At 39.4% G+C, this 10,469-nt stretch overlaps 1 protein-coding gene across 1 annotated transcript in view; it reads right to left on the bottom strand.

Moving 5' to 3' along the window:
* Positions 1–216: 216 nt before the first annotated feature.
* LOC139871026 (uncharacterized) overlaps positions 217–10,469 on the bottom strand; it is a 34,786-nt gene continuing 24,533 nt past the window's right edge. The window contains exon 4 of the mRNA XM_071858777.1: positions 217–358. Within this exon, the coding sequence (XP_071714878.1) occupies positions 217–358 (142 nt within the window). The remainder of the gene's footprint in view (positions 359–10,469) is intronic.

Raw genomic sequence — 10,469 nt, 5'->3', positions numbered from 1 at the left:
TTGCTTATAAATAAAAATTACTAACTTTATATCTGTTACAATGCTAGTGTAAACAATGATTTCACCTAGCCATATTCTGCACCTTCACAAATTTACAATGTTACTTTTGAAAGAAGACAATAAACTTTAACTACGACACAACACGAGAAGATACTCTGAAATCCTTGTGACTTCACGATACTTTATAACTAAACTTTATTTTTAAGCTTAAACAGTTCAACCATGGCACTCAAAACATCCAAAAAAATCATGTCTGAAACCATCAACATGAAAATGATTACTTGGAATGATCTTTGTGTAGATGTAAAAAACGACGCAAGCGATAGTAGGCCCAACCCAAAACTGTTGGGGTGCAAACCTATCCTACATATGAGGGTGACAAAAACAAATGTATGTATATAAGTCTAAGGGTAAGTCCCTCTAATACCAATTGGTTTTAGAAAAGGATGGACTCTTGGGCTTATATTACAGGACATTGTGTTTGGGCTATGCGATCTCACAACTGGTATCAGAGCACAAAGTTTCGTTAAGGGAACGATGGCGGAAGACGGAAAGTTAGAATCGACCGATTCGATGGGAGAGACTTTGGCTTTTGGAAGATGCAAATTGAAGATTACTTGTATCAAAAGAAGCTACATCAACCTCTGTTAGAGACCAAGCCCGAAAGCATGAGCGATGCCGATTGGACGCTTTTGGATCGTCAAGCTTTGGGTGCGATTCGTCTTTCACTTGCTAAGAACGTTGCATACAACGTTGTGAATGAGAAGACGACGTTTGTGATGTGCGGAAAGTGGTATATGAATTGTTGTATAAAATAATATGGAAAAATACCGATTAGAGATTGCTACACACTAACAGGCAGTGTACCCGATCGTGTAGTAGTATAGTAACTGGTTTAGTTCCGTGTATCGTTCCAAGGACAGTTGTATTAGTCAAACTAGAATTATAAACTATATTATGATTAACTAAGTAAATGAAGCTTAAAGGTACAAGTTTTATGTTTTGGTGGCTATTTAACGATTTAGCCAAATCAGATAAGGTTAAATGTAAAAACAATATTTTTGGTCTTTTAAGTTTATAAGATGAAAATAAGTGCAAAGAAAGCAAGTAAGATAGTTTTGATATCAATTTAAGGAAAAATGCTCATCTAGACTTTTTACCCTCGATGTTGAATGTTATTTAGGATTAAGACTGGATTGATTGGTTATGCACGAGAACTAATTGATCGGTTTACCAAGAGTAGTCTTGAGTAAACACTCAAATGGGATTACAAGACGCAAGTGATGTTCTTGTCATCTAAGACCTCCTATTTGTATTCAACTAATTCAACTAGTCTAAAGACTTGAAGAATGATCAAGTCAATGGTGTGTTGATCATGATCCACTCCTATGTCAACTTATGATTTAGCCTAGTTCATTCCCTTGGTTCGGTTAAATGCTCAATTCACCCAACCCAAGTAATCAATTTAGGGTGGTAATAAGATCCCTATAAACGTCACTAGATAAGGCAAATTACTAACACCTATTAGTTATATGGAATCGAGTAATGAAAATATGTATAACATAATCTAGGGAATTGATCGTTCACCTATATAACTACACATATCAATTAGGCTATCCGAAAGTGTCTACAAGAGTCGTTCTTACATTCCTATGTAAGCTGACCATTTGAACTCAACTTATCCCTTTTGCTAAAAGATGGATAAACACATGTCACTAGGTGTAAATCAATACATTAATTTAACAAGATGATGTTTCTTAATCAAATGAACATATCAATTAGTTGAATCGAAAGGATTAAACTTTAACAAGAATGGTTCTTGTATTCAAACATTAAACTATCGTGCATAATAACAATCAATCAAAAGTAAACATTCAACATCTCGGTTATTTATCTAGACAAACATTATAGAGTTTAGCCAACAATCATAATTACAAACAAAATAACAATCAACTGATAAGTAGAATTCATTGTTGGAGAACAAGAAAACAACCTACTAGAGAATGAATCTTGGATGGAGAAGGTTTTGATCTTTGAAGACTTGATGTTGAGCCTCTTCCAAGAGCTTGGAGTTCACCAAATTTGCTCCCAAAATCGTCTCTGTAACCTCTGGTTTCGTATGTGATAAAACAGTTCCTCAATCAGTAGCTTTTAAAGTGGAGAAAGTAGGTCAGAAAGTCAAAAGTGGCTGAAACCTACTTCTGGACGGCGTCCTAAAGGCTGGACGGCGTCCCGTTGTAAAGAGCTAGACGGCGTCCCAAAGGCTGGACGGCGTCCCGTTGTGAAGAGCTAGACGGCGTCCCAATTCCCCGGACGGCATCCAAGAATAAAGCGCTGGACGGCGTCCCAAAGCCCCGGACGGCGTCCAAGTGTAAAGAAAGCTACTGTTTCGTTTTGTTTTCAGTCTTCTTTCATTTGGACGAAGCCTAACACATTTGAAGCTTTGTTTTACCATTTTAGAGCACTAAATAGACCTTAACTCGTATCGGGATCAACCAAGGTCATAAATCATCAAAACTCTTTATAAATCACTCTCCGATACAAATTTACATATCTTGGCCTATCACTTGTAGAAAACACCTTCATTATCCTTGATTCTATAGCATTTTTACACGATATTGCGATAGATATATATGATGTTATTGAGCAATATCAAAACACCCCACACTTAAACCTTGCTTGTCCTCAAGCAATTCTTTCTTTACAAAGTAGAACAATATCAAACACAATCACACAATATAGATTAAAAACATTACATAAATCACTCGAAGCACACGATACACACACGTTGATATGAAACGCAACTCACGCTATATGAAACACACGCTTTAAGTATAACACACCTTTATTGTAATCACACTCACGCTATGTACACAATGGAAACACACACACACATTTTTGGGAGATTAGAGCCAAGTATCCGAAAAATTTGATCCTACGGAAATCAGGACCTTATGAAAACGTTTTATGTTTTTGAAAATATTATGCTAGTTTTAATACTAGGCACGTTTTCCGATTTTTTCGGATTTTCTGAATTTTGAAAAAATGAGTGCGGGTTTCCCGCTATTGGTCAAGCCAATCCCTCCCACGGTACCTAACATCACAAGATGTTGGTAAGAAAATAATGTGCTTAGGAGGATACACATTACGTCCGGATATCATTGACAATTATGAGATAATCATCTAATCCGTTAAATCAATCATGAAGATTGAGGTTCATCAGTCTTAAAAGCTGATATCTTACCTTTCAGGAGGTTATCCTTCCGGGAATCTGATAAATCACTAACATTTTGTGTATGCATGGTTCCTCCCGTTTTACTAGTAAATCTCCCTCATTGAGACAAACTTTGACTACCAGTTTCCCTGTTTGACGTTGAGGCCTGGTAGATTTCCAGTCGATGTTAGTAATGACTTTTCAAGATTTTTCGTCACCCTACAACTGGTCTGGACTACATCTTCTGAATTGAATCAGTAAGTGTGTCATTCGGAAGACTTTACTTCCTTGAGGATGGAATAGATACATCCTATTGGTCATATCAAGTGGTCGGACGCAACATTGTCCTTGTTAAGAGAAACAATGAGGATCGCCCTTAGGGTTTTTGATCTGGCGCGAGATCCGGTTTCCGACCACGCTATACAATCACCGCTCTCTCACGGTTTACACTCGTTTTGGTACAAGTGACCTACAAGTTAGATTTACTAAACTAGTAGGATTTTCATCCAAATAATTGAATGATAGTGCAACTTCAAAAACTATTAATAATTTAAAACATAAATCAACATTTATTTTCTAGATTTTAAGACCACAATGTGTGTAACATGGTTTTTGGACATTTAAGGCTACTTGAAAATTTTAAAATTTTTAAATAAATGCCTTAATTTTAGTAAAACGAGTTCCCGATAAATTTCTATTCCCCACCCCACACTTGAGATCATGCATGTAACATCCCGCCTTTTTCCGTTTACTTTTCCGTTATACTAATATAAAGTCCGTTATATGTTTATAACATCTCTCGTTGATATGCGTTTTAAATTATCTCGTTTAGGTAATTCCCGCACCCGAGCGAAAGTTGAGGGACTAAACTTGACAAGGGATCAAACCCTTGACTAGGTCAAAGGGTCAACCCCTTTCACCCATTCATTTCCACCTCCACCTCTCTCTCTTTCTCTCTAGCAAGAACACACACACCCAATTTCCTTTCTCATTCATTCATCATCTAAATCCGGATTAGGGAGCTAGCAACCAAATAAATTACATATTCGTGATCCTCTCTTCATCCTCTTCATTTTGGTACCAACTTCATCTCATTTGGGTAACTTTCTAAAATCACTAGATTTTGTGTTCTTGATGTTTTTAACTTATAAAAGTGTTAATTAGTGTCTATGGCTCAAGTCTAACATGAATATATGATTTATATGCTCGATCTCGTTGTTTTAGTGTAACTAGCATGAACTTGAATTTTGGTGTGTTGTTCTTGAATTTTGGATGATCATATGTTGTTAAATGTTGAAAGTTGATGTTTTAAAAGTGTTACTAGCATCATTAGCTTCATGTTGATATATAGATTGATCAAAGAAACTTCAAAAACGTGATTATTGATTTTGGTGTTGCTTGACTAGGGTTTGCTAGTTCTTGAAATGAATTTTTGGATGCTTGAATGCCATGGAATGTTAATTGTTAGTGATTAGTTGTAATGTATGCTTCATTACCTTCAAAACGGCATATCATATGTGTAAATTGGATTCCCGGAACTTAAAATGCATATTGATGAACTTGAGGCTTTGAAATGAGCGTTTATTGATCACATGACGAGAATTCGATTGTTGTAAATGATGTTTTTGTTTGAGGATTTGTGTTTAGTTGTGTTCCTTGTCAAAAGAGCTTTCCAACGGTATAAGATACGTCTTCTGATTGTTTGCGGTTTGCGTTTTGCGTTTGTTTGAAGTTTTGACCAAGACTTGAACCTTGAAAACGACCTGACACCAGACCATGTGTTATGTCGCGGCGCGACACCCCTTGCCGCGGCGCGACATAACACTTGTCCAGATTCTGTCCAACTTTTCCATTTTATCAAAAATGTTTGGCATACTACGGACCTCCGATTCACATGAAACTTGTTCTAACATGTTCATATATGATTAAAAACCTCAGAAAAATAGTTCGGAACCCGACCCGAACGTGTTGACTTTCGTTGACTTTGACCGACCAAAGTTTGACTTTTAATCAAACTTAACCAAATATTTGTGCAATCGTTCTAACATGTTTTTATACTTGTACCTTGCATGAAACATGACAATTTGATTCACATGCTATTATGATCGAGTCTTAACGAGCCATAGGACTAATTGAACATCTTTGACCTATCGTGTTTACCGTTATTGATACAACCTATATGTTTAGGTCAAGACTAGCTTTGTCTTTGCACGCGTTTACTTGTTGAAGTACTTTACTACTCGTGCACTCAAGGTGAGATCATAGTCCCACTTTTACTCTTTTTGAACTTATATTGGGATGAGAAAACATAAACGATTCTTTTGAACTAAGTGAACACAAGAACGGGAAAACAAACATTCTACATACGAGTTTAGAACAAAATCCTCAATTCGATTATCATTAGTTACACTTGCCGGGTGTAAGCGAGAACTTATGTTATATGGCCATATGGGTTGACAACCCTCATCCTTGACGGTTCGCTACCGTCTACGGATGAAATATATTTTCGAGAATCAGTGTTTGTTCTAGCACTAAGTGATGGGGTATACAATGGAAGGAATGTTAAGCTTTGATAATTGGGTGCTCGTGAAACAAACTTTTGGAATGTATTACTATTATTTCATTGATGCAAATCTTGTGGTTCACTTGTACTTACTTACTTAAACCTATGATTTCACCAACGTTTTCGTTGACAGATTTCTATGTTTTTCTCAGGTCCTTGAACGATACATGATACATGCTTCCGCTCATTATTTGATACTTGCATTGGATGTCGAGTATATGTGCATTTCATGGAGCGTCTTTTGACTTTACTTTAAACCGTGTCGCCTAGATTTCATTCGTATTATAACGTTGTAACTTAACTATTGGTTGAACAATTCTTGTAAACTTTGGGAACAATCTTTATTTTGAAATGAAGGCGACATATTTTGGTCAAACTTTGTCTTAAAGACTTATGACCACGTAACGGGACCTAAGTAGACGGCGCCGTCAAACATGATTTGGTCGGGTCGTTACAGATGGTATCAGAGCGTTGGTTGTAGGGATTTAGAGTTCATTAGTGCCAACCCCGAGTCATAGGGTACATTGGTGAGTCTAGACTACAACCGGCATATAGACTTGAAGTAGGAATTACTTGACTACTTGTGCATTTATACTCGAACGTTTCTACTCATATCTACTCCTAGTTCATCTTAATCTCACGTTGTTTAATTTGATTGACGCGCCACCTTGACTATATGAAATGATGTCGAATGCACATATGAATCAGGGTAATATAATTTCCGGGATTATATTACGGTGACTCGTATGAACGTTCCGACATTATGACATAAAGAATTTAAGGCGAGTCGAGAAAAAAAAAAAAAAAAAAAAAAAAAAAAAAAAAAAAAACTTCTCTTTATCTTTATTCTATATCACGGTTAGTATTATTGAGAATACTAATCAATGATATTCTTGTGTCTTGAAGGAACAATGGCTCCTCGTCGTGTACGCCGCAATGAAACTCCCGAACAAGCTCTCGAACGGATGATAGCTACCGCCGTAGATGCGGCCATGGCCGGTCACTCATCCAACAACAATAATAATAACAACCACAACAACAACAACAACAATGGAGCCGGAAACTCAAACGAGGGATGCTCCTATAAAGCTTTCATGGGGTGCAAACCTCACACTTTTGATGGAACCGGGGGACCGGTCGTGCTCACCCGATGGTTTGAGCAAACGGAAGCCGTCTTTAGCATAAGCGGTTGTCGGGACCAAGACAGGGTCAAATACTCCACTCACACTTTCTCCGGAATTGCTCTAACATGGTGGAACACCTATGTTCAATCGGTGGGTACCGATGAGGCTCATGCCCTCTCTTGGGCCGATCTAAAGGAAAAGATGATTGTTGAATATTTTCCGCGCGAAGAAACCCGAAAGCTTGAGGAAGAACTAAGAGCTTTGAAAGCGGTCGGAAACGATCTTAAAGCTTATAATCAACGCTTCGCCGAACTATCCTTGATGTGTCCTAATCTTGTTAACCCCGAATCTCAAAGGATTGAGCTCTACATGCTCGGTCTTCCAAAAAGCATCAAACAAGGGGTGATGTCATCCAAACCCACTACTCATCAAGCCGCTATGAACATGGCTCGCCAACTAATTGAAACGGTTGACGAAATCGTAGTTTCGGCACCTAAGGCCGAGGATAAATCGGGCGGCAACAAAAGAAAGTGGGAACCCTCCCAATCAAGCAACAACAACTTTGCTAAGAAGCCTTACACCTCCGACGGCAAGAAAGGTTATGCCGGGAACCTACCTCTTTGCAACAAATGCAACAAACATCACTTTGGCGAATGTAGTAAGTTAATTTGCCACCGGTGCCAAGGAATTGGTCATAAGGCCAACGATTGTAAAAGTGCCACTCCCGTCGCTCGAAAATGGCCCAATGCACCAAGGACGGGCACTTGTTATGAATGTGGCCAAACGGGCCATTATAGAAATGCATGCCCGAAGAGGAAAGATAACACCAATACGCGCGGCCGAGCTTTCAACATCAACACCGAGGAAGCCCGGGATGACACTGAACTAGTCACGGGTACGTTTCTTCTCAACAATTCTTATGTCTCTTGCTTATTCGATTCGGGTGCCGATAAATGCTTTGTATCCAAGACTTTGACTCATTCTTTTAGCACTCCACCTCTTCCATTAGATACCACTTATACCATTGAAGTAGCTAACGGAAAACTATTAAGTGCCGACACATATTACCGGGGGTGTACGTTAAACATTTTGGGTAAGGAATTTGAAATTGACTTGATACCCATGGAACTAGGAAGCTTTGATGTAATAATCGGTATGAATTGGTTAGTCAAAACGAAATCTCACATTCTTTGTGATCTTAACGCAATCCGAATTCCTATCGAGAATGGTGAACCTTTGATTGTTTATGGCGATAAGAGTTGCACCAGACTCAACCTCGTTTCGTGCCTTAAAGTTAGAAAACTACTCCGTAAGGGTTGTTTTGCGATCCTTGCCCACGTTAAGAGAGTCGAGTCCGATGAGAAGCATATCGATGATGTGCCAATTGTTAGTGACTTTTCCGATGTATTTCCCGACGAATTGCCGGGTCTTCCGCCTCATCGACCGGTTGAATTCCAAATCGATCTTATCCCGGGAGCCGCACCCGTAGCACGTGCACCATATAGACTCGCTCCATCTGAAATGCAAGAATTGCAAAGTCAAATTCAAGAACTACTTGATCGAGGTTTTATCCAACCTAGCCATTCACTTTGGGGCGCTCCGATTTTATTTGTTAAAAAGAAAGACGGATCCCTACGAATGTGCATTGATTATCGTGAACTAAATAAATTGACGGTTAAGAACCGATATCCTCTTCCTCGCATCGATGACCTCTTTGATCAACTACAAGGGTCTTGTGTATATTCGAAAATCGATCTCCGCTCGGGTTATCATCAATTAAGGGTTAAGGGGGAAGATGTCTCCAAAACCGCTTTCCGGACTCGTTATGGTAGTTATGAATTCCTTGTCATGCCATTTGGTCTCACTAACGCACCAGCGGTGTTCATGGATCTTATGAACCGCGTGTGCAAACCGTATCTCGATAAATTCGTTATTGTGTTCATCGATGATATATTGATCTATTCTAAAAATGAAGAAGAGCACGAACAACATCTCCGACTTGTGCTTGAACTTCTAAGACAAGAACAACTCTATGCCAAATTCTCCAAGTGTGAATTTTGGTTAAAGGAAGTTCAATTTCTGGGTCATGTTGTAAGTGACCAAGGTATTAAAGTCGATCCATCGAAAATCGAAGCCATTAGTAAATGGGAAACTCCTACTACTCCTACTCACATTCGTCAATTTTTGGGTCTCGCCGGGTACTATCGTAGATTCATCGAAAATTTCTCTTTGGTTGCACGTCCTCTAACCGCATTGACTCACAAGGGAAAGAAATTCATTTGGGCGACCGAACATGAATCCGCATTCCAAATCTTGAAAACGAAGCTAACCACCGCTCCTATCTTGTCACTTCCCGAAGGCAATGATGACTTTGTTGTATATTGCGATGCCTCAAAACATGGTTTTGGGTGTGTATTGATGCAACGAACGAAAGTCATTGCTTATGCTTCTCGACAACTCAAAATTCATGAACGAAACTATACGACACATGATCTCGAACTCGGAGCCGTCGTCTTTGCACTTAAAATGTGGAGACACTATCTTTATGGAACCAAGAGTACTATCTTTACCGACCACAAAAGTCTCCAACACATTTTCGATCAAAAGCAACTAAACATGAGACAACGACGGTGGATTGAAACTTTGAACGATTACGATTGCGAGCTCCGTTACCATCCCGGGAAGGCAAACGTAGTAGCCGATGCCTTAAGTCGAAAAGAAAGAGCGGTGCCTCTCCGTGTCCGAGCTTTAAACATCACCATTCACACCAACCTTAATAGCCAAATTCGGGTAGCCCAAGATGAGGCTCTCAAGGATGAAAACATCTCTCTCGAACACTTGAACGTCCTCACCTCTCGATTCGAAGTTAAAGAAACCGGACTCCGATATTTCGCCGGAAGAATTTGGGTGCCTAGTTATGGGGATCTACGAAGCCTTATTTTAGATGAAGCCCATAAGTCACGATACTCGATTCACCCCGGTGCCAATAAGATGTACCACGACCTTAAACAATTATATTGGTGGCCGAACATCAAAAGGGACGTAGCTACTTATGTTTCCAAGTGTTTGACATGTTCCAAAGTCAAAGCCGAACACCAAAGACCGTCCGGACTACTTCAACAACCCGAGATCCCGCAATGGAAGTGGGAAAGGATAACGATGGATTTTATCACCAAGCTACCAAAAACGACGGGCGGTTATGATACCATTTGGGTTATTGTTGACCGTCTCACCAAATCCGCACACTTCCTTGCCATGAAAGAAACGGACAAAATGGAGAAACTTGCACAACTTTACATTAAGGAGATCGTAGCCCGACACGGTGTACCTTTATCGATTATCTCCGACCGAGATGGCCGTTTCGTTTCTAGATTTTGGCGTACATTGCAAGAAGCGTTGGGAACGCGTTTAGACATGAGCACCGCATATCATCCTCAAACCGATGGACAAAGCGAACGTACAATTCAAACCTTAGAGGACATGTTACGAGCTTGCGTGGTTGATTTCGGAAAAGCTTGGGACAAGCACTTACCTCTCGCCGAGTTCTCTTACAACAATAGTTATCACG

The sequence above is a fragment of the Rutidosis leptorrhynchoides genome, chromosome 10, assembly GCF_046630445.1.
Source record: "Rutidosis leptorrhynchoides isolate AG116_Rl617_1_P2 chromosome 10, CSIRO_AGI_Rlap_v1, whole genome shotgun sequence".
NCBI classification, from domain to species: domain Eukaryota; kingdom Viridiplantae; phylum Streptophyta; class Magnoliopsida; order Asterales; family Asteraceae; genus Rutidosis; species Rutidosis leptorrhynchoides.
The sequence above is the reverse complement of the archived record's forward strand: the minus strand, read 5'-3'. Positions and strand labels throughout refer to the sequence as shown.